We start from the raw sequence: 25,358 nt of genomic DNA, 5'->3' as shown, positions 1-25,358 counted from the left end.
ATCCTTCCTAGTCATTACTCCCTTCCAAGATAATCATTAATTTAAAACATTCTATTATTGAATTATAGTTGACACACAATGTTATATTAATCTCAGGTGTACAACAGAATGATTTGACAATTCAATATATTGTGCAATGCTCATTACAATAAGTATAGTTACCTTCTGTCACCATACAGCATTATTACAACATTATTGATTATATCCCTATGCTGTCTTTTCATTTCTGTGACTTATTTATCTTATAACTGGAAGTTTGGACCTCTTAATCCCCTTCACCTACTTCACCCATCCTTCCCCTGCACCCTTTCCCTCTGGCAACCACCAGTTTGCTGTCTGTATTTATGAGTCTGTTTCTGTTTGTTCATTTGTTTTGGTTTTTAGATTCCACATAGAAGTGAAATGGTTATTTTTTTAAATAAAAATCACATTCTTGCTTTTCTTTAAAGTTTTACTACCTAAATTTGCATCCTGAAACACAGTAGTTTATATTTGTCTGTTTTTGAGTTTTTTATAAATACAATAACGAAGTATGTATTATTTTGTCTCTGGCATCTTTCACTTATTTTGTATTTGTTAGATTTACCCATATTGTTGCAGGAGATTGTGGTTTGTTTATTTGCATTGTTATATAGCATTCTATTATATTAATTTGTATGAATATATCACAATTTATCCATTAGGATGATATTGGACATAGGAGTTGCAGTTGGGGGCTATTATGGATAATGGCGCCATGTCGCTATGCACATATCTGTTGCTATTAGTAAGCATGCATTCCACTAGGTGTGTACCCAGGAAAGGATCATGGAGTATGCGTATTTTAAGCTTTAGAAGGTAATAACAAATTGTTTTCCAAAGTGGCTGTATTATTTTACATCCCACTAGTAGTATGTGAAAATCCCCATTGTTCCAATCCTTGCTACACTAGTTATTGTAAACCTTTAAATTTAAGCCATTCTGGTGGGTGTGTTGCAATATACTTTTGTGGTTTTAACTTCTACTTCCCCAGTTCCTAGTTAGGCTGAGCCGAACCTTTACATGTGTTTATGGACCATTTGGATATCCTCTTTTATAAATTCCGCTTAAGTCTCTTACCTATTTTTTTATTTGTGTTTTTCTCTGATTTGCAGGAGATTGTTATATATTTTGGATATGGTTACTATGTTGATCTTATAGATGATATGTATCTTTTTTCACTCTGAGCTTTACCATTTTTACTCACCTAATGGTGTCTTTTGATGACTGGTGAATTTTAATTTCTCTCTTACATTTTATTTTAATAAAATACCAAACCTATAGAAAAGTTGAAAGAATAATGAAATGAACACTTATTATTCTTCAACCTACATTCACCAGTTTGCTAAAATATTTTGCCATATTTGTGCTCATCTCATATTGTCTCTGTCTCTCAATCCATACACAGACACGCACACATAAAGATCTGAATCATTCCAAATTAATTTCACACTTATATTATAGACTTTAAGTATTACAGCATGTATCCCCTTAAAAAAAAAGGAGGGGGCGCCTGGGTGTCTCAGTCAGTTAAGCATCCAACTTCGGCTCAAGTCATAATCTCGCGGTCCATGGGTTCGAGCCCTGCATTGGGCTCTGAACAGCTCAGAGCCTGAAGCCTGCTTCAGATTCTGTGTCTCCTGTTCTCTGCCCCTTCCCTACTCATGCTGACTCCCTCTTTCTCTCTCTCTCACAAAATAATAAGTAAACATTAAAAAAAAGGAAATTCTAATAACCTTATTATCTCAAGGAACTTAATATTGATACAATATTATTATTGTCATATAGCCTATGGTCAAATTTCCCCAAGTATCCTTGAAATTTTCTTTATAGCTAGAATTTCCTTTCTAGCTGTTTTTTTCCCCAGCTAAGATCCAATCAAAGATGATTATTGCAGGGACGCCTGGGTGGCTCAGTCAGTTAAGTGTCTAATTTTGGCTCAGGTCATGATCTCACTGTTTGTGAGTTCGAGCCCTCCTGTCGGACGGAGCCTGCTTCAGATTCCGTGTCTCCCTCTCTCTCTGCCCCTCTGCTGCTCATGCTGTGTGTGTCTTTGTCTCTCAAAAAGTGAATAAACATTAAAAAAAAAAAAAGATGATCATCGTATTCTCCTTTCACCTAAAATAGTCCACTCAACATTTTTGCCTTTACTTGTCTTGTAGAATGTCCCATAATCTGGATTTGACTAACTGTTTCCCATTTTAGATTCAGGTTAAACATAGTGGGCAAAAATACTACATGGTGATATGCATTTCCCATGGCATCATCAGGAACACAAAACATCAGTTGTATTATTGATAATTTTAAGTTTGATCATTTGGTGTAGTGGTATCCATCAGATCTCTCTATTGTGAAAGTACTTTCTTCCTGTTATAATTAATACATGACATGTATGGTGATGCTTTGATGCCTTGTCAATATTTTGTTCCTTGATATTTCTTGACTGCATCAATTATTTCATTTGTAGTTGTATTTCTATCATTCTCTCCCCCACTATAACTACCATGCATTTTTTAGCTCCAATTTGGGTCCATGGATTCCTTCCTTTTTCTTTTTTCTTAAATGGATTTTATTTAATTTATTTAAAAACAATTTTTTTTAATGTTTATTTATTTTTGAGACAGAGAGACACGAAGCATGAGCAGGGGAGGGGCAGAGAGAGAGGGAGACACAGAATCTGAAGCGGGCTCCAGGCTCTGAGCTGTCAGCACAGAGCCCGATGCGGGGCTCGAACTCAGGAACTATGAGATCATGACCTGACCCGAAGTCGGATGCTTAACCGACAGAGCCACCCAGGCGCCCCTCTTAAATGGATTTTAAATCTATTATCATTCTTTTTTGATGTTCAAATTGCTGCTCATTTGGATAGTGAGAGAAACCTTTAATCTGGATCTTCTGTCCTTTTAATGCATACCCATTAGTTTTTGAGCACTTCCCTGTTTCTGGCACAAAAAGGTAGAGACTTATCTTGTACTTTTCATACTCAACCATTTCTCCAAAAAGCTTTTTTTTTTTTTTTTTTTTTAAGACCAGGCTATGAATGGTATATAGAAAGTAGATTTTAGGTAGTAGGTGTGGTCATTGCTTCTAGGCCTCTTCAGTGGACACAGTGATACTTTAAATCATGAATTATTAATTAAATTATTTAAAATTAATTAAAATTTGAACATCATGGGCTCCCATTCCATATTTGCATCTGCCTTTTTCCATGATAACAGTCCTGTTTCCTGAAAAACAATTTGTTTCCTACAATATACAGAATAGTTTCAGAATCACTACCCCAATAACACTACCAATAACAAACTCAGTAAGTAAAGTTCAAGGCTTCTTTGCAGGTCTTTTTATCTTTAGAATATATCCCAATAAGGGCATATGCTTAAGGTATTGTGTTTAAAAGTTACTGGAATACTTTTCTGTGTAGTTATATAATCACTTTCATATGCAGTTAGGTTCACTTCTTTCTGTTTTATTCATTTATAGGGTCTGTCTTTTTTGTCCCCTTTGGATTTAGCTTATTTTTGAATACATGAATCATTTACATGGTTGAAAAGTCAAAACTTTATAAAGAGGTAAAGCCAAATAGGTCTTTTTTAAAGCTTATTAATTTATTTTTAGTAATTTCTACACCCAGCATGGAGCTTGAGCTCACAACCCTGAGATCAAGAGCTGCAGGCTCTTCCGACTGAGCCACCCATGTGCTCCAAGCTGAGAGTCTTGATCCCATATTTCTCTCTTTCTCTTCCCTCACGCACCAATAAGTAACCATTTCTATTAGTTTCTGGTTTTATCCTTTCTCTGCGTTTTCTTTTCAAAAAGGAGCAAAACTTAGGGGCACCTGGGTGGCTCAGTTGGTTAAGCGTCCAACTTTGGCTCAGGTCATGATCTCACTGTTCGTGGGTTTGAGCCCCATGTCAGGCTCTGTGCTGACAGCTCGGAGCCTGGAGCCTGCTTTGGACTCTGTGTCTCCCTCTCTTTCTGCCCCCCACCCCCCATGCTCTCTCTCTCAAAAGCAAATAAATAAACATTAAAAAAAATAAGCAAAACTATAGACATACATAAGAATATATACATACACAAAAATGTACACATATATTATCATTTTATTACACAAAAGGTAGCATAATTTTATATCATTTTGTGGAGATCTTCCTCACATTTTAGCTGCACATTCCCCCACTGGGGAAGGTACCATAGTTTCTTCATCCAGTTTCCAATTGATTTTCCAATTCCATTTTGTTTCCGGTATTTTGCTGTTACAAGCAATACTACGATGAGTGATTTTGTCCACATATTGTTTCATATTTATAGAAGAGAAGCTTCCAGGTAAATTTTAGAAATGGAATTTGCTGAGCAAAGAGTTAATGTGTATGTGATTTTATTAGATGTTGCAATACGTCACTCCATTGGGGTCATGCCATTTTGTACACCTACCAGCAATGTATGGCAGAGTTTGTTTTTCTAAGCTTTATTGGCTTTGAAAATTTTGTCAATCTGATGAGGGGAGAAATGGATCTTGGTGTAGTTTTTTTTTTTAAATTAATGTTTATTTATTTATTTCTGAGAGAGAGAGAGAGAGAGAGAGAGAGAGCAAGCAAAGGAGGGGCAGAGAGAGAGAGAGGGAGACAGAATCCCAAGCAGGCTCCATGCTGCCAGCACAGAGCTCGATGTGGGGCTGGAACCCACGAACCATGAGCCAAAACCAAGAGTCAGACATTTAAACAACTGAGCCACCCAGGCGCCCCCCTTGGTGTGGTTTAAGTTGCTGGTGTGTGTGTGTGTAGACCTTGTAATGGGTTAACATTTTTTTAAATTTTATTTTTTATTTTTTAAAATTTACATCCAAATTAGTTAGCATATAGTGCAACAATGATTTCAGGAGTAGATTCCTTAGTGCCCCTTACCCATTTAGCCCATCCCCTCTCCCACAACCCCTCCCATAACCCTCAATTTGTTCTCCATATTTATGAGTCTCTTCTGTTTTGTCCCCCTCCCTGTTTTTTATTATTTTTGCTTCTCTTCCCTTATGTTCATCTGTTTTGTATCTTAAAGTCCTCATATGAGTGAAGTCCTATGATATTTGTCTTTCTCTGACTAATTTCGCTTAGCATAATACCCTCTAGTTCCATCCACGTAGTTGCAAATGGCAAGATTTCATTCTTTTTGATTGCTGAGTAATACTCCATTGTATATATATACTGCATCTTCTTTATCCATTCATCCCTCAATGGACATTTGGGCTCTTTCCATACTTTGGCTATTGTTGATAGTGCTGCTATCAACATTGGGGTGCATATGTCCCTTCGAAACAGCACACCTGTATCCCTTGGATAAATACCTAGTAGTGCAATTGTTGGGTTGTAGAGTAGTTCTATTTTTAGTTTTTTGAGGAACCTCCATACTGTTTTCCAGAGTGGCTGCACCAGCTTGCATTCCCACCAACAATGCAAAAGAGATCCTCTTTCTCCACATCTTCGCCAACATCTGTTGTTGCCTGAGTTGTTAATGTTAGCCGTTCTGACAGGTGTAAGGTGGTATCTCATTGTGGTTTTGATTTGTATTTCCCTGATGATGAGGGATGTTGAGCATTTTTCATGTGTCAGTTGGCCATCTGGATGTCTCCTTTGGAGAAATGTCTATTCATGTCTTTTGCCCATTTCTTCACTGGATTATTTGTTTTTTGGGTGTTGAGTTTGATAAGTTCTTTATAGATTTTGGATACTAACCCTTTATCTGATATGTAATTTGCAAATATCTTCTCCCATTCTGTCGGTTGCCATTTAGTTTTGCTGATTGTTTCCTTCACTGTGCAGAAGTTTTTATTTTTATGAGGTCCCAGTAGTTCATTTTTGCTTTTGTTTCCCTTGCCTCTGGAGACGTGTTGAGTAACAAGCTGCTGTGGCTAAGATCAGAGAGGTTTTTGCCTGCTTTCTCCTCAAGGATTTTGATGGCTTACTGTCTTACATTTAGGCCTTTCATCCATTTTTTAAGTTTATTTTTGTGTGTGGTGTAAGACCAGTGGTCCAGGTTCACTCTTCTGCATGTCGCTGTCCAGTTTTCCCAGCACCACTTGCTGAAGAGACTTCCATTGGATATTCTTTCCTGCTTTGTCAAAGATTAGTTGGCCATACGTTTGTGGGTCCATTTCTGGGTTCTCTATTCTATTCTATTGTTCTGAGTGTCTGTTCTTGTGCTGGTACCATACTGGCTTGGTGATTACAGCTTTGTAGTATAGCTTGAAGTCTGGGATTGTGATGCCTCCTGCTTTGGTTTTCTTTTTCAAGATTGCTTTGGCTATTCAGGGTCTTTTCTGGTTCCATACAAATTTTAGGATTATTTGTTCTAGCTCTGTGAAGAATGTTGGTGTTATTTTGATAGGGATTGTATTGAATATGTAGGTTGCTTTGGGTAGTATCAATATTTTAACAATATTTGTTCTTCCTATCCAGGAGCATGGAATCTTTTTCCATTTTTTGGTGTCTTCTTCAATTTCTTTCATAAGCTTTCTATAGTTTTCAGTGTATAGATTTTTCACCTCTTTGGTTAGATTTATTCCTAGGTATTTTATGGGTTTTTATGGGTTATAATTTTTTATATATATTATTATTATTTAATTTTTTAAATGTTTATTTATTTTTGAGAGAGCACACAAGCAATCAGGGGAGGGGCAGAGAGAGGGGGATAGAGTATCTGAAGCAGGCTCTGTGCTGACAGCAGTGAGCCCGATGTGGGGCTCGAACCCACAAACAGTGAGATCATGACCTGAGCTGAAGTCCAGACATTTAACCGACTGAGCCACCCAGGTGCCCCGAATTTTTATATATTATTGCTTGATTTAGTTTTTCACTTAAAAAAAAAAGTTTTTCACATCTATAGTCATGAGAAAGATTGGCCTCCGTGTTCTGTTTTTGTACAATCTTTTTAAAGTTTTAGTATCACCATAATGCAGGTTGAGTAATGTTCCCTTCCCCCCCCCTTTTTTTTTGATTTTCTGGAAATTTTGTGTATAAGTGGAGTTATTTTTTCTTTAAATGTTTAGTAGAATTTATTGATGAAGCTGTTTAAGCCTGGAGTGTCTTTGTGCAAGGCTATTAATTATGAGTTAAATTTCTTTTTCTTTTTAAATTTTTTGTATACTTAAAATTTTTTTTAATGTTTATTTATTTTTGAGAGAGAGACAGAGCATGAGTGGGGGAGGGGCATAGAGGGAGGGAGACACAGAATCTGAAGCAGGCCCCAGGCTCCGAGCTGTCAGCACAGATCCTGATGCAGGGCTTGAACTCATGAACTGCAAAATCATGACCTGAGCCAAAGTTGGACACTCAATTGACTGAGCCACCCAGGCGCCCCAAGTTAAATTTCTTTAGGAGCAGGGACTATTCAGTTTTTTCTACTTATGTCAGTTTTAATAGAGCATCCTTTTTTTCTAGGAATTTGTTCAATTTACTGAAAACCTTTAAATTTGTCATAACATTGTGACCTTTTGAGATTGATTTTTTCATTTAACATAATACTCTTGAGATCTACCCAGGTTGTTGCATGTATCAATAGTTTCTTTCTTTCTCTTTCTTTCTTTCTTTCTTTCTTTCTTTCTTTCTTTCTTTCTTTCTCTCTTTCTTTCTTCTGTTTATTTATTTTGAGAGAGAGAGAAAGACAGAGAGAGGCAGGGGGAGGGGCAAAGAGAGAGAGAATCCCAAGCATGCTCTGTGCTGTCAGCGCAGAACCCGATGTGGGCCTTGATTCCACAAACTGTGAGATCATGACCTAATGCGAAATCAAGAATCAGACCCTTAATCGACTGAAACAGCCAGATGCCCCAATAGTTTTTTTTGTTTTGTTTTGTTTTTAGTTGCTGAGTAGTATTCTATGGTATGGATGTACTGTGGTTTATTTAGCCATTCATGTATTGGAGGACATTTTGGCTGTTACTAATAAAGCTCTTTTGAACTTTTTCTTTTTTTTTTTTTTTTTTTTTTTTTTTTGCTGGGTTGCTGGCAAGCCAAGGATGGTGATTAAGGAATGAGGGGGTGGGACTGGCAACAAAACTTTCTGGATAGTGAGCACCACTGCATGTCCCACAAACATACTATGCCACAGGAATGGAAGAGTAGAAGCTCATCTTGCAAATTTTTCTAGCTCCGTCTACTAATAAAGCTTAACATCATCATGTCAACTAGCAAAGAAGAAATGTTTCAGGGTCCAGTTTCCGTATTACAGAGTGAAGCATGAAGGGGTAGATTTGAAGCTAAGAGGCAACAAATTGATAACTAGAACACAGGGTTTTACTTCCTTTAGTTTTTAACATGTCTTATTTACATTAAGCTAAAAATATACATATGACATTTTCGGAATGTTATACCAATATTATTACTGACAATGAGACTATTGAACGCAGTTCAAGATTCTTTTTGTCTTTAGAATATACACCATTATGATTGTACAAACAAAAGACTGGATTTTAAAATCACCTGAAATAATTTCTCTCCTGATTTTTTTCTTCTGATTTCACTAACAATATGCAATGAGCTTTGTTTGTTTCAGTTTGTTTTCGATTTTTGAGGATTACTCTATTTCTGACTTGTACTTTTCACTTATACAAAACATTTACTTTATTTCAAATTAATGTTTATATTTAATGCTGTAAACTCCCCTATAAAGAGTTTTAGCTGCCTCATAGCAATTTTGACATGTCATATTTTTGTCATTCAGTTGAAATATTTCCTAATTTCCATTGAGGTTGCTTCTTTGTTCCATTGTTTATTTAGAAGTATATTTCTTAATGTTCAAACATATGAAGATTTTAAGGTTATATTTTTATTATTTCTAGCTTAATCACATGTGGACAGAAAACATGTATATGAACTTAGTTGTTTGAAATCTGTGGATTCTTGCCGTATTGCCCAGCACACAATCGACTTTTATATGTTTTATGTATGCTTGAAGAGAATATACATTCTGCAGTTGTTGGGGACAGTGTTCTGTAGGTTCATTATATAAATTTGTTAATAATAGTTTCCAAATCTATATTCCTACTGATTATCTTTTTGTTCTATCAGTTCTGATAGGTGGTAAAAAACCTGACATTTTAAACCTGGGTTTATCAGTTTCTCCTTTTTGTTCTATCAATTTTTGCTTTATACATTTTGAGGTTATGTTATTAAACTCATCCAATGTAAGAGTGTATCTTCTTGGTGAACTAAATCTTTTATTAATATGAAATGATGTTCTTTAGTACTGCTCTTTGCCTTAAGATCTATTGATCTGCTGCTAATCTAGCTATACTAGCTTTTTTTTGGATTCATGTTTGCTTGATATATCTTTGCCTTTCCTTTTCTTTCAGTCTTTCTGCATCCTTTGCTTGAGATGTGTCTCTTGTAGATAGCATATGATTGGTTTTGTTAATTCAGTTTAGACATCTTTTTCTTTTAATTGGAACATGTAATAAATTTACATTGAATGTAATTACTAGTATATCTGGGCTTAAATCTACCCTCTTTAAAAGCATTTTCTGAATATGCCACCTGTTATATGTCTCTAATTTCTCTATTTTCTTGCCTTTATTTGGATTGAATTTTTTTTAATGTTTATTTATTTTTGAGACAGAGAGAGACAGAGCATGAACAGGGGAGGGGCAGAGAGAGAGGGAGACACAGAATCCGAAACAGGCTCCAGGCTCCGAGCTGTCAGCACAGAGCCCAACGCGGGGCTCGAACTCACAGACTGTGAGATCATGACCTGAGCAGAAGTCAGACGCTTAACCGACCAAGCCACCCAGGCGCCCCTGGACTGAATTTTTTTAAAAAATCATTCTATTTTCCCCTTTGATTACCTAATTATTTACACATTCTTTTATATTTACTACAGTGGTTATTTAAAACTTTATTTAATGTTTATTTATTTTGAGGGAGAGAGAGACAGAGTGCAAGCAGGGGAAGGGCAGAGAGAGGGAGACACAGAATCCTAAGTAGGCTCTACACTGTGAGCTGTCAGCACAGAGCCTGACAGGGGGCTTGAACTCATGAACCATGAGATCATGACCTGAGCTGAAGTTGGACGCTTAACCAACTGAGCCACCCAGGTGCCCCTACAGTCGTTATTTTAGACTCTTTATAGGGTAGAGTACAACATCCATCTTGATATTTCTTTACTATCTTTTAGCATCTCTTGTTGCTGTCAAGGAACTAGCTGATTGTTATTCCTTTGTAGGTAATTTGTGTTTTATTCCAGTGGCTCTAGAATTTTAATTTTTATCCCTGATGTTCTGCAGTGTCACTGAAACATCAGTTTATCTTTATTTGTCCTGGTGAGTACTTGGGTTACACTTCCCATCAGAGGATTCTTGTCTTTTTTTTTTTTCAATTCTAGAAAAGTCTCAGTTATCTTTATGTATTACCATCCTGCCATTCTTTTGGAACTCCTCTCAGTCCATCCAACACACCTGCTACTTGTTCTTTTATTAAAAATTATTTTCTTTATTTTCCTACATTGCACACTGGGTGAATTCCTCACTATTTTCTAATTTACTAATTCTTTTTTTTAAACTTTTTTTTTAACGTTTATTTATTTTTGGGACAGAAAGAGACAGAGCATGAACGGGGGAGGGGCAGAGAGAGAGGGAGACACAGAATCGGAAGCAGGCTCCAGGCTCTGAGCCATCAGCCCAGAGCCCGATGCGGGGCTCGAACTCACGGACCGCGAGATCGTGACCTGAGCTGAAGTCGGACGCTTAACTGACTGAGCCACCTAGGCACCCCTAATTTACTAATTTTCTAACTGTATTCAGTCTTGATTATATATTATTTGTTGAGATTTCAAATTTTGATGCCTATGTTTTTCATTTTCAAGTTTTCTAATTGGTTCTTTTCATATCTACCTATAAATTATTTCATTCTGTTTTTATTTGTTCTTTTAAGATGGAAATTATTTCTTCACTTTTTTAGCACCCTAAGCACATTGATTTGATAATCATGAGGAGAAGGAGGTGGAGGAGAAGAGGATGGTGACAATGATTATCATTATTATTATTTTATTAAAGTCTTTGAGAGACTGTTTTACAAAATTAATCTCCTCTGAAGTAATTTCCTATTCCAATTGTTGATTTTGTTATGTTGTCTATCTTTTGTAGCATTAGATTTCTACATGTCTTTGGGAACTTGAGTTTGTTTATTTTAAGTAGCATCTCTCTATTTCTCTTCCTTTCCCTCTTTCTCTCCTTCTGTGTAAAACACTTCCTTTCTAGTTGCTTTTTGTGACTGTCTCATTTGCACCCCTACTCCTGATCTAATGTCCAGAACCTGGTCTTAAAATGACAATAAGTGGCTCTTCTCCTGTAGAGATATGGGGATGTTGTGGATTCAGGTAGAGTGCCAACAGTTTCTAATTGAGAATAATAATCAATATTTACTGAGTTAATACTATATGCCAGGCACTATTCTACATATATTATTTCATATAATGTTCCTAACAGTTCTATGAGTTAGATACTACTACTACTATTGCTACGACTACTATGACTATTACTTCTACTATCACTTACCACAATGATGACCATTTTACAAATGAGTAAATTAAGGCATGTTAAATAATGCCTTTAGTGAAGACAAACCAGAACATTTGAATGAATGAATGAATGAATGAATGAATGAATAAATAATCCATTGTTGCTGGTAGCAGATAGACTGAACTCAGACCAAATTAATTTTCTGGCTTTTTTTCCCTATCATTATTAACCAAAAACTATGGGTATATGTCACTGGAATATAAGTTTGTAGTTTATAATAGTCAATTTTATTAATATGAAATTATTTTATTTCTATGAAATTTTTGTAGTCCTATAGACAAGTACTCTCCTACTCCAAATCTCTATCCAACTCTCACCCATAGAAAGCACTTTATAATGTCAAGGGAAAAGATGTGATCCAAAGGGCAGGCTGAAATGCTGAAAGTGATACCTAATAGTACCTATCTCATCTTTTTTGACTCTCATGTTAATTTTTATTATACTTATTTTACATATGAATAAATAGAGTCTCCAGGAGTTAAAGAAATTGCCTAAGGATATATTGCTAGTGAGGGACAGACTCTGAGTCAGGAGCCAAACTTGTGTCTTCTGATTCTTAATTATTCTTTGCATGTTTTCATCATACCATGATACCCACCTGTAATGAAATACCCACCTATAGCAAGAGAGAAACAGCTCCCCCTCCTCACCATTTTTATTTCTTATAGAGATGTTTATAGTTATGGTAGGTTCTTCAGAGATCACGGACAGGAACTTGGATGTCTCAGAAAAGAACATCAAGGACTTTATGGAGGCACTCCAAGTTGCTGGTCAGGTGAGGACATCTCAGACATCTTCCTGGCTCCAGCCAGCATAAGGCCATCTCGATCAAGGTATTTGGTTGGGCACACACCCATTGTGCCAGGAGAGTGGGAAAATTTCCAGTCAGCAGAGCACTACTTGGTCCAGTCCATTCATAGCTCCAGGTCTAGTTCCAGTGTTCCTAGTCTGACCCATATTCTTCACTCCTCAACCTCTGATCCAGCTTTAATCCTCTTTCTAGATTTACTCCTCCTCTTCCTTTCTTGACCAGGGATCATTATTCTCTTTATTATCTTTACCCTTCAACCTTCCTTTCTCCTTGAGTCCCCTCTCTCCTATAGTTGTCAGCAGATAATGTCTTACAAACGCTCAAGTTGCTGAAAGTCAAAATCCTAAATAACAAGATGGCAACTCCACGATGCCAGAAGGTGACAGATATCATCGTTGACTACATGAAGACCATGGTGAGGAGCTGTGCCTCTGGGTTGGGAGCTTTGGGGAAAGAAAGCACCCCAGGTATGAGCCCAAGAGTTCTTTCTGGTGGATGATGACACTTGGAAACTAAACTATGTGAGAACTTGGATATGAGTATCTCATTTCTAAACAGTTTGCTGGAGTCCATATCTTGTACTGTGAGCCTATCTCAAGAACTGTGACATAGACAGAACTGGAAGATACAGTAGTGAAGTGAAGTGGTGAGGCAGGAGGAGTGAAATGGAAAGGGGGAAGGATTTGGGCTGTTGATCTCAGAGTCTGACCTGGTTTTCAGACTGTGTCCTGGGATTCCTTAGGTGGTCACCTTTGTTATTACAACTCAACTAAGCATCTCAATCTATTTACTAACTTATTTAAACCCACATATCTGTATGCTAACCCACCTTTAGACTGAACATTCATGATATCTACTTATCCATCTATTCACATACTTTGTACTTACTTCCCTGACATTGGGTTAATCTGGTTCCTTATTTTCTTTGTTAACTACCTACCTATGGGGTATCTTCCTTCCAGTTTGCCTGCCTTCTTTGGCAGGCCTGTCTTCTGATCAAGACCACTGACCTTCCAGGGACTTCCAAAGTTGCTTCTGTAATCTACCCACTTTCCTGATGATTCACTTGCTGCTGCAGTGAAACCTCTGTGCTTTGGAAACCTTAATCCCCACTCCCACCCCAATACACAGATTGTGCAGATTTCTTGTCTTCCTGTTCTTTGCACACTTTAGGAAGCTCTTGCCCTCCATCACTGGGAAGGTGTCTGTTGGATGGGTGGTAGGTGAGTTCCTGCCTATTTGATGGAGGAGAATCACTTATTGACCAAATCTGATTCTCAGAGCTGTGGGACTCATCTTGGGGATTAGCCTTGGAACAGTTAGTCTTTCTCTTTTCAGAAGCCAGAGGGAGAACTGGAGGAGTTGTGCACTGAAGTCCTATTGGCTCTGGGGTTCCAGTCTCCAGGAATAGTCATCTTCAAGCTGTGGGACAGATGGCATTTGAACAACCTGCCCCCAAACGGTCTCCTGGTTGCAGTGGGGAGACTCATCTTCTGCCAGGGTATAGATCCCTATTGTGGAAGAGTTAGTGTTAGAAGAGGATAGGGCCAGCAGGGGGTGGGGGCATTGTATTTATTCTAGACTAGCTTTATCCTCCTGATTCCTCTCATTGGACATCTCCATTTAGTTCAGTCATGGGGTGTATGTGTAGATGGGAAGGGGACAAACTAGGTCCCTATTGGGCTGCTGGGAACTCAGGAGGGAGTTTCTGGAGACCAAGAATGGCAGAGTAGGACATATTAGGGCATGAGAGACTATGGAGCTGGAGAGAAGACTCCAGGTGGAGAGAGAAGGCAGAATAGAGTGGTGGGGTGGGGCAAAGGAGGAAGCAAGGAGTGGTTTACTTAAGGGAACCTTAAGTTTTGAATTTGATTAGAGGCTTGGAAGGTAATAGTGTAGCAGGATGAGGCCAAGAATCACCATACAATCTCTATCCTGGTGGCTATTGGTGATGGCAGTGGCTCTTTTACTCATTCCACTCCCCTCTCCCAATCACAAAGTATGAAAAAATAATCAAGTCACCGGCCTATGACAGTGACCTCCCTTTACCACTTGGAACTGGGGCCAAAGAGAATCTGGGGGAAGTCAGCTGACCTTCTGGGCATTAAGATAAAAATGACAAGGCATGTGGTTTAGGCTGCACAGCAAGCTCAGAGGACACAGTAACAGAAATTGGAAATGTGTATCCTGATATAATCAGGACAAATGTTTTCACATCCACTTCAGACATCATCGCTCTTTATTTCCTTAAGGGTCCTTGGAAGGGAGTGTTCATGCCTAGGCTGTACCAATATCTTGTATCTGTATGCTGTGCTAACATCCATTATTGAGCTTAATCTTTCCAGCAGCCCTGTGCAGCAGTCACATCAGGAATTGTAGTCCTATTTAACAGTTGAAGAAGCTGAAACTCAGATAAATTAAGTAACTTGCTCCAGGTTGCCCAGACTCTGGAGGCAGAGCTAGGATCAGAACCCAGGTCTCCTGCCTCCCAATCTATAGAGTTTCCTACAGTAAGGCTAGGATGCACCCCTCCCTGGGATAGGGATGTTTTTCTTGTACTCTCTCTCTTAGGTGCAGACCCCTACATTGGTGTCACATGGGAATATATCCTGCACCTTCTGAGGATGGCCCAAAAGGAGGATGACATGTTGGCAGTATGTCATGGTGAGGATTAGGAGGGTCTGGGGAAGACTCTACTGGAATAAGGGAGAGAGGAAAGAAGGGAAGAATGAGACTGGGTCCCTCTGAATATGGATCCCAGAAGGCTGGGGAGGGGCAGGAAATGTCTGAGAGCAGCTGCTTTTCTCCATCTGCCTTTTCTTCGCCTGATCTGGGGCAAGGACCAAGTTTGATTAGGGATGCTGTGGGTGTAGACAGCCTCAACCACTTTCCCTTTCCCTGCTGTGTGGACAAAGTGTGGTCAGAAAAGAGAGATAGTTGGGGAGATGGTGAATGGGTTGGTGTTTCCCAGCACAGGACACCACAGACCCTTTTAGAGTTGGGGATGAGAAGACTGTGCCCACATGTATGTATGTTTCGTTTTGTGGGAAAGGAAAGGTGATGTGCAGCTCAAACTCCCTGTAACCCTCATAGTGCTCAAAGGATTGGTCATCAGTGCCCGGAAACATCTGGACCTGGGTACTAAGAATGATGAAATAATGGACATCACACAAGAGGCGCTGTCCATCAAGGCTTACCTCACCCTTCGGGTTCTCTTCAATCGTTGGTCCCTGAGGAGCAACAACAAGGTGGGATTATAGATAGCAGAGGCTGGATGCATGGGCTGAAGGAGTAAGTCTTGAATCAAAGATGGGACAGGGCCATGTCTAGCCACTTATTGGTGGGAGGATAACTTAAATGGCTCTTCCAAAAGAGCAGGGTGATTCTCCTCAGGTTCCTCTTCCCATTCTCCTTAAAAGGGTACTATCAGAAAACTCCACTGTCTGTTCACATAATATGTATGCAATTAAGCAACCTTACATTTACTGATTACCATCCTTTGCTAGGCACTGTGCTAAACCTTGCAGATACAAAGAGGACTAAAGCAAAGCCTCTAAAGGATTATCTTGCCTTCATCCCTGAGCTGAGGCAAGTTTGTTGTGTTTCCTTGGGCACAGGTGACAGAGGAAGCTCTGGTGATAATTGGTCATCTCTTCTTCCTCATTCCACCATCCAAACTCAAGAATCAAGTGAACCGTTTAACCCGATGGTTAATGACTTTGATGTCTGCAAAAGTGGCACCTTTCTACATTTCCCAGGTGATTGGAATGGGGTGAGAAGATAATTTAATGGGTTTATGCTTTCCATGTTTACTGAGTAATTAATGCTGGGGTTGGCAGAGCACGGCCCACAGGCCAAATCCAGCCTGAAACTTGTTTTTGTAAAGTGAGGTTTTGTTGGAATTCTGCCACTCCCATTTTGAATTCATCTCACACTTTGAATCTCTCTGACTTTCCTCTTACCTCTAGACTCAGATTTAAATGGCTCATCAGAGTAGATCAAGCCCACCTGGATAATGTCTCTATTTTAAGGTCAACTGGTATGGGACTTTAATTATGTCTGCAAAATCTCTACATATAAACACCTACATTACTGCTTGATTGAATAACTGGGAGAAAGGCCCTGGAATTTGGGGAGGCCATTGCTATATTCTGCCTACCTTAGAACTGTTACACCAATATTAGATATTTTTAGGAGCAGAGGACTCGGAACCACTACCCAAATTTTCTGATTGTTAAGCCTTTCTTCCATTTCAATGGCATTCCTCAAGCCAATTTCCCTTCAAATTTTAATGGGGATTCTGCAAAAAGAAGATGTGTTAGTTAGCAAAATGGGTGGGAAATACTGAGTTAAAATTAAATAAATATCTTAAATGCAGGACTTCTCAGAGCTTTCAGTATGTAGGCTAATCTGGTCCTCCAAGAAGCAAATACTAACATGTGATTAGAGGTGCAAGAGATTTATTGGAGAAACATCTGTGAGAGAAAACAGGGATAGAAACAGAGAGGATTTGGAGAGCCATCAGACTATGATGTATGTCTGACCCTTGATAAGGCTAGGGAGAAGGAGGGAAGGAAGGGAAGGAGAGAGGAAAGAGAGGAAGGTTTTAGATTACAGTGCAGTTGTAAGAAAGTTTTAGTAAAGCCAACAGGGAGTCACTGAACCAAAGTTACCCATCAGAAAAGTCCTATATCTTGAAGGACTAATAGGCCCGCTTTAGTGGACCTGCCATATTCAGTCATTGGCTGGGACAAACCTGTGGGAATCTGACTTCAGTTTTAACACAGTGATGGATTTTAGAGCATGGTAGCTGCACATATTGGTCAATTATGCACCAATAGGCATCTGAGAGGCATATTTTTCAGGGTTACTAAATATGCTAATGTGCATTTGTGAATTTCAAAGAGGAGGATTTTTTTTTTTGAGTGCAACACACATTAACATCAAGTTTCCAGTGACTACAGTGTTCAGTCTACTGTTATGCTACCACCTCAAATACACTTTCCTTGGTATATGAAGGGATGGCCTTTCTCACACATATGCTCTGAGTTTTCCACATTAGTGGACCAGCCACACAATCTCTTGTTTAATCTCCCTTCTGGCACATGTCTCCATGTTGCCTGGTGTACGGTCTGTGAATTTGGAACAAAGGTTTGCTCTATGTAGCCAATTAGCCAGTTGAAGGCTGAAATTTGTATACCAACTACTAGTCTGAAGATTATTCAGGTGGAAATTTCACCTCATGTCTTGGCTGACAGTGGAAATGTTTTGACTACTCCCTTTCTCCTTCTCATTCCTCCTCCTCCCTCTCTCCAAGGAATGGTGGTCAAGAATCAAGATAGTTATCAGCCCACAGTATAATTTTGTTTGGACATCAACTAGCACTAGCCAGCTCTATTTAAGCAAGCTGCCCCTAACTGGGAATCCATCAGGTAGACCAAAGGAGAGGAAATGTTGATTTTTTAAAATTTATCCTGCTCCTTTGAAGGCAGCCAATACTTGCAATGTTGAATTTCCCTCTAGGTTTCTGTGGAATAATGAGATTATATGAAAATACGTATAGCTTATTGGGCAAAGTGGAAGGGCAGGTCATGACTGTGTTAGGCTATGAAAGAACTAGACCCTGAGCCTTTTTTGGAAATGTCCAAGAGGGCAGTGTGAAACAATGATGACTTGGGCCATCCTTGAAGAGTAGATGTGAGGACAGAGGATTTCTTTTGAGGCTGTGGAAAGTCTGAGCTGACTTGTACTTATTCTGTCCTTATGCACACAGTGTATCTTCCAACTTATAGATGCTCTGGCTCTTAGTGGCTGTGGAGGTATAAACTTGGAATCCCAGCTGGGAAATATTATAGGCATGCTGTTCAAACAGGTGAGTGTTATGGGGCTAGAAGGATTATGGGCTTGCTTTCTCTCTTCTTTGGAGGTGATGGCTACCCCAGCTCAGGTCACAACCTCCACACGATGGAGGTGTCTTTCACATGGTGACCTTAATCATACACATCAGGTTTCCCTGGAATAGGCAAATGCCTGGATTCCGGGAACTGAGTGGGATATTCTCCATGAGGTAAATTGGGTACATTCTACATGTTTCTTGAAGGTCACAGACCTTTGCTGCTTCCCCCTAATCTCTGGTTAAAAGGCAGAAAGTTCAAACCACTCCATAATACCTGTGCTAAATGTCAGGCCCTCTGTTTTGCAGCCTAGAGTAGGAAGAGGAAAACTGAACATTTTGCAGAAAAGGGTTACCTTCTGTATGTTTAATTTGCTTCCCACTGTCTTCTTCCCTTTGGGGCTGGGAATGTGGATTCCTGGATTCTGTTTTCTTGTTCTCCTTATGGCTAAGCACCACACTTTCCATGGATACATGCCTTGGTTTCCTCATCCACATTCAGGGCCCTTAGTTTCAGTCCTCCTGGGTCTGATGGCCTTGGTCTCCCCACAGCTGAGTGAAACAGTTGAGGACTCAAATCATCACTCTGTACAGAACCACAGCCTTGCCCTGAAGGCCTTCTATATCCTGAGTAAGTTACCACAGTTTCCTAACCCCAGGTATTTGTGTGGGTGGGCACTCAGGATCATTTTTTTGTCTCCTTGGACTGGAACAGGGGCCTAAGTTCCCATAAGAGGCTTCCATTCTTCTAGATTAAATGCAAAGTGATCCATGTGAGCTTTGCCTGAAATTCAGTGAATCTCGAAGGGTATAGACATAGCTCCATTCCCTTTACCTGAAGTTGACTTCTCTTTCTCCTTCACTGATTCCCAGCTCAGAAAGGTGATCCTGTAGGGGCTCCTGGGTGGCTCAGTCAGTTAAGGGTCCGACTTCGGCTCAGGTTGTGATCTCGCAGTTTGTGGGTTTGAGCCCCGCATTGGGCTCTGTGCTGACAGCTCAGAGCCTGGAGCCTGCTTTGTTTGGATTCTATGTCTCCCTCTCTCTCTGCCCCTCCCCCACTTATGCTCTGTTTCTCTCTCTCTCAAAAATAAATAAACATAAAAAAAAATAAAAAAAAAAAGAAAGGTGATCCTGTAATTACAACACTAATCATCATGAAAAGTGTGCTGACCTATGGGAGGGCATGTGGTGGGGCCATGGAGGGACAGAGCCCAGCTCAGGAAAACGATCTGGCCCTGTGCTTGGCACATGGTAAATGCTGAGTAAACACTGGCTCTCTTTTCCCCTTTTTCCTTTTTCCAACCTAAAGGACACTAGTTTATCTAGTTCATGGCATCAGTGGTTTGCTAAACATGATTTACTTCTACTTACCACTTCCTACTTAAACATACACTTGATTCCCTTGTATTCGCACCCTTCTGATAGCCAAGTTATATAATGATCGGGTGGTAACCTTAATACGAGAGAACGTGGAATCCAAGGATCCAGCCAAGATAGTATCAACCATTCAAATTTTCACAGATGTGCTCCAGAAAGGTGAGTGGCCTGGTCCTATGGATCTTCTTTCCTATGAGAGCTCTTTTCTCTGGGAGACAGTCCCATGTAGTAGTTAAAAACTTGGTTTTAAACTCAATGTAAACTCAAAGTAAACTCAATAGGTTTAAATCTTCGCTTCACTTCTTATTAGCGTGCAAACTGTAACAGGTTGCTTTTAGTCTGTACCTCTATTTCCTCATCTGAAAATGGAGGTAATATTAATACCTACCTTTCAGGTTTTTAGTGAAGATTAAATGAGAAAAACATATGCGAGGTGCTTAGACCAGTTCCCACTATGCAGTCAGTTTCATAGTGATGTAGTCTATGATTGTTATCTTGGGGGAATAGGCTTCAACTCCAATCAAGTGTTTGGTAAACCTTTGCTTTGTGCCTAGCACGGTGCAAGGTACTGAAAATAGACACTTAAATAAAACATAGTCTCTACTCTCAAAAGAGTTCACTATCAAGCGGGGAATATAAAGCTGTTCAGATAGTGAAACAATGCAAGATAATATGTGATAGGTTGTTTAAATGTGAGCATGGTGATGTGCAATAGGAAAACAGAGAAGCTTGTCAATCCAGAGATGAGATGGGCTCTGTGCAGGAGATGCAGGCAAGGAGATTGTAACAGCAAGTTAGGAGAGGGAATTCACATAAAGAAGAACAGAAGAACAGTGGTCATAGTTCTAAAGGTTGAGATATATATGGGGCGGGGGAGCAGCTGGAGAGGTGGATTTGTGTGGGCAGTCATAGGAAACTGGAAAGGGCTGGAGCTCAAATGCCAGCTTGATGAAAATACTGTTTTAGGTCACTCTTCAGTCTGCTTTGAAGCAAAAGTATGGTGGAAATAACCTCTAGGGATTCTAACTGGCCCTTGAATACCAGGACAGTACCTAGAATTCCTCCCAGCTGTCTATCTTCTTGTGCCTCCCAAAACAACAGAGAAGGGTGGAAATTGACCCCCAGCTGCATGTCTGTCTTTTCTCTAGTGCCCCAGACAGAGCAACTGAAGAATGAGGTGATGCATTCAGTCATAATCATGATTCAGGAGGATCTCAAACCAGTGAGCAGAAAGGCTAAATGTTTGGGCTGGGAGGGCAATTGGTTTTATGAGACCTCGAAGTTGTATAAAATGGAGAGGGGGATGGGGCGCCTGGGTGGCGCAGTCGGTTAAGCGTCCGACTTCAGCCAGGTCACGATTTCGCGGTCCGTGAGTTCGAGCCCCGCGTCGGGCTCTGGGCTTATGGCTCAGAGCCTGGAGCCTGTTTCCGATTCTGTGTCTCCCTCTCTCTCTTCCCCTCCCCCGTTCATGCTCTGTCTCTCTCTGTCCCAAAAAATAAATAAACGTTGAAAAAAAAATAAAAAAAAAATGGAGAGGGGGAGTTTCATGGATGAGGGGAGAGGTAAGGCACTCTTACCAAGCTCTTCATGGCCTCAGACTTTCCCATGGTTACATTTGGGCTCTTCAAACCTGAGAAGGATTTGAGAAGCGGACAGGTGGTTCCAGCTATTTTCTGAGCCTTGTCAGTGGGGACACAGAGCTCTAAAGGATACTAAAAATTCAGAGGGGAAGAAGACCTCAAACATTATATCTAGCATGGGGTCTGAGAAGCCATGGTTTTAACAAGCTCTGCCAGGCTTAGAGGCAGAAACTGCTCCCAGCTCTGAATTGTGCAGGACAGGGAGAAGAGGAGCAGTGGTTTAGGGTGCCAAATGGACAACAATGACACTATCCCTAAAAACAAAGTCCTAAATATTCAGAAGGTTAATGGAGAGACTGGGATCATGAGGGCTGGGCCCTCAGGACTTGAGGGATTCATTCCTGGCTTTCTCAACGAAGGCCAGAACATGATACTTTTCCTGGACTCTGATTTCTCCCTACCCAATACTTCTGCCAATTTCTTATCTTATATAAGGTATGGGCAAGCTAAGTGCTTACAGTTCTTCAGGAGGATGGTAGCATCCTGGTAGCAGCTGAAATGGGCTAGAATTTGAGGGTGGAGTAAGGTGGTCAGGGTCAGTGGCTGTCATCCCCTGGAGCCCACTGAAGAGTCACATTGGCTTTGAAGTCAGGAGATCTGAGTCGCTTGAAGATACCCCTCACCTGCTCTGGTCCTCTGTGTCCTCACCTGGAATACGAAGGGTCATACTGATGTGCCTTCCTATGTTGCCACATGATGGTCTATAACTCCCACAGGTGCAAAGGGCCCTCCTGAACTTCATCGAGATGCTGATCCAGCATGACTACTTGGCCCCGCCCCAGGGGAGCATCATCATCAACTATGTCATCAAGCTCAGCGAGTCTGACTGCTCAGTGAGCAGGGTCCAGGCAGGGAGCAGACAGAGGGTGGGAGCAAGACAAGGGCAGGTTGGGAGCAGAAGGGAAAGAAGAGGAGGGTATGGTTGGCACAATGGGAATGGGCTTTGACATCTTAAACTCTGAGAGGTGAGCCAGGGGAGGCCTTGAGCCAGAAGACTCAGCTAGCACTGGTTTCAGATTAAAATATTTCCTTTTCTTATTCCAGAATGAAGAGGACATCCAACTAACGTGTTCCAAAATCCTACAGATGGTACAAACAACTAGGGTCAAAGAGGCCCCTTCATCTCCTCCTCCCCTGACTCCCCAGATCACTACCCTGACACCCAGATTGCATACTCTCTGCCTGCCTTCTACCCCCTCCCAACTCCATATAACCCCTTGTACTGTCTCTTCCACCCTCCCCACCTCTGTCTGAAACCACTCAAGTGCCTGGGACTTCTCTAAGAAGTGGCTCAGTGGAGCAGAAGAGGGTCACTGGATGGTAAACCTGGAGGCCTGAGCCTGGGTCCTGTTCAGCCAGTTTCTGGCTGTAAAATCTTGAGTAAACTGCTCTCCAGGTTGCAGTTTCTCTTTCTGTAAAAAAGTTGGTGATTATTCACCCTTGCTGGTCTTAGCAATCTCTAGGGATTCTTGAAGACTCCTACGGGTTGCTGTGTGGGTCAGAGTTGAGTCAGGGGCCATGGGAGGAAAAGCTGTGGTTTACTCTCCCTCCCAGAGTCCCCCTCTCCCAGCAAAGCTGTCTCCTGATCACTAGCATGTCTTCTACCCTTGGGATGTTCCCCAGTGAAGGTGATTACAAGTCACACAATTCCAAATTTCAAGAAGCCCCTCTATCTAATCAAGTCCTTCCTACTGTAATTTTTTTTAATTTTTTTTCAACGTTTTTTATTTATTTTTGGGACAGAGAGAGACAGAGCATGAACGGGGGAGGGGCAGAGAGAGAGGGAGACACAGAATCGGAAACAGGCTCCAGGCTCTGAGCCATCAGCCCAGAGCCCGACGCGGGGCTCGAACTCACAGACCGCGAGATCGTGACCTGGCTGAAGTCGGACGCTTAACCGACTGCGCCACCCAGGCGCCCCCCTACTGTAATTTTAATCAGGACCTTGGTTATGTTTTACCAACATGGAGTGGAAAGGGAAAGAGGGTGAGAGGGAAGGGCAGGGAATGGGCAGACTGTGTATATAAGGTCTCAAATGCCCCTCCAGGAAAGGAAGACAAAGCCATGGGGTTGGAGAACTTATGGTTGGGGCTAATTTGGGGCTTGACATTGAATCCCTTGCCACATCTTACTAGGTAACCTTGCCCAAACTGATCACCTTGGTATGCCAGCCCAGAAACACCTTGGCCTTCGTGCCCCTGAGTAAGATGGCCACGAAAATGGCTCTGAGGGCCCGTTCCCTGGGCCAGGTTCCCTACCTCAGCAGCTTTCACCTCAGGCGTAAGTACACGGTGGGGAAGACTGTGGAGAGAGGTCAACTGTGAAAGCACAGGCTGCCACAGGCAGGGAGAGTGGGGGCAGGAGACAGGGTGAGATTCTGAAGGGGCGGTGGGTGTAGGGACAGGGTGCAGATCTGCAGGGCTATGGCTGTGAGCCTGAGCCATGATGGAGGAGGTAGGCAAAGGGTTAGCATAGCAGATTGATGCCATTTGGCCCTTCACATGAATGAAAAGGGGATTTCTCTGGGAGACAGGCAACCCCAGACACAAATCCTTCTTGCCTTTATTCCTCATCTTGAAACACTGGAGTAGAGATGTAAGAATATTGTTGTTAATTACAAAGTAATGTGTACACAGACATTCCTGACCCTTTGCCCCGATTCTGAGCATTACTCTTTGTTCACCCCTTCTTGACCTCGAGTCCCAGTGGGAGTCAGAGTTGGGGTGAGGATATCTGTTCAGCACATTACTTGGGGTATGTATGTGTGCTTGTGTGTTTGGAAAATAAGCATTCTTTATTAGGGTTTAAAAGGTGGAAAGGTAACAAATTACTTTCCCAGTGTTGAGAGTTCTGATTATAATCCATATGAACAATAGATATTTAAAATATGGACCTAGGATTTTCAAATATGAAAGTCTACGCTCAATAAAATGTATACCTGGATTACAACTTAGAATAGTGGGAGATGTTTTCAAGGTGTCCACTAATAGAATACACTCATGGGTAATGACCATTCACCATGCTCTGGCTGGACAATGCCAGGCTGACATAGCAGCCTTTCTTCCCTAGTTTCTCTCTCTCTCTCTATCAAAAAAAAAAAAAACTTTTAAAATTGTGATATAGGTGACATACAGTGTTGTATTAATTTCAAGTGTACCATGTAGTGATGTGACAATTCTATACATTATGTTCACCATGATAAGTATAGTTATCATCTGTCACCATAAGTATGATTACAATATTGTTGACTATATTCCCTACTTTGTACTTTTCATCCCCATGACTTATTTCTTTTATAACTGGAAGTTTGTATCTCTTCATCCCCTTCACCTATCTTGCCCATCTCTCACCTCTGGCAACCATCTGTTTGTTCTCTGTATTTATGATTCTGTTTCTGTTTCTATTTTTCTTTGTTCGTTTGATTTGTTTTGTAGATTCCACATAAAAGTGAAATCATATGGTATTTGTCTTTTTCTGTTGTGCTTATTTCACTTAGTATTATACCCCCTCGGTCCATCCATGTTGTCATAAATGGCAAGATAATCATTCTTTTTTATAGCTGAATAATATTCCTGTGTGTGTGTGTGTGTGTGTGTGTGTGTGTGTGTGTGTGTGTGTGTGCGCACGCGTGCGCACGCATCTGTTTTATGCTGGAAATGGTTTGTTTTGAGGCTGAATCAAAATGTCAAAATCCCCATGGCAATGGCACCAATGCTCACTCTCCACTTTGCTTTTTGTCCTCCACTAAAGAATGGATGGTGGGCTGCTGGGAATGGGGGGCTGGAGGTTGGGCATCCTGGAGCTGGCACTGACTCTGTCCTATTCTCTTATCCTCTTTTAACTCAGCTACCCAGTTCATCTCCCCACAGAAACTCCTGACCCATCTTGTGGTAAGTGATGAATGAATGGGATGAATACTACCTTACCATCCATCCTTCCATCCATCCATCTATCCGTCCATCTCCCCATTCTACAAATAGTTGAGTACCACTGTATTCCAGGCATTGTGCTGGGCACAATCCCTGCACAAAATCCTACTTGGGTAGGGCCAAAGATCATAGA

At 40.8% G+C, this 25,358-nt stretch overlaps 1 protein-coding gene across 22 annotated transcripts in view; it reads left to right on the top strand.

The window, feature by feature from the left end:
- LOC101098061 (maestro heat-like repeat-containing protein family member 1) overlaps positions 1-25,358 on the top strand; it is a 96,597-nt gene that overhangs the window by 6,949 nt on the left and 64,290 nt on the right. For 17 of the 22 annotated variants that reach the window (XM_045061253.1, XM_045061251.1, XM_023256657.2 and 14 more), the window contains exons 2-15: positions 12,256-12,350; positions 12,679-12,801; positions 13,725-13,887; positions 14,958-15,050; positions 15,480-15,634; positions 16,004-16,144; positions 18,160-18,258; positions 18,832-18,910; positions 19,705-19,815; positions 20,805-20,878; positions 22,013-22,129; positions 22,341-22,385; positions 23,432-23,576; positions 25,143-25,186. In XM_045061253.1, coding sequence (XP_044917188.1) covers positions 12,256-12,350; positions 12,679-12,801; positions 13,725-13,887; positions 14,958-15,050; positions 15,480-15,634; positions 16,004-16,144; positions 18,160-18,258; positions 18,832-18,910; positions 19,705-19,815; positions 20,805-20,878; positions 22,013-22,129; positions 22,341-22,385; positions 23,432-23,576; positions 25,143-25,186 — 1,484 coding nt within the window. Of the gene's footprint in view, positions 1-10,704; positions 13,888-14,957; positions 15,051-15,479; positions 15,635-16,003; positions 16,145-18,159; positions 18,259-18,831; positions 18,911-19,704; positions 19,816-20,804; positions 20,879-22,012; positions 22,130-22,340; positions 22,386-23,431; positions 23,577-25,142; positions 25,187-25,358 lie in introns of those variants that run through there. The other 5 variants (XM_023256653.2, XM_045061250.1, XM_023256655.2 and 2 more) reach the window with 5 other exon arrangements.

The sequence above is a fragment of the Felis catus genome, chromosome B4 (assembly GCF_018350175.1).
Source record: "Felis catus isolate Fca126 chromosome B4, F.catus_Fca126_mat1.0, whole genome shotgun sequence".
Taxonomy (NCBI): domain Eukaryota; kingdom Metazoa; phylum Chordata; class Mammalia; order Carnivora; family Felidae; genus Felis; species Felis catus.
This window is presented reverse-complemented; position numbering and strand designations above follow the sequence as displayed.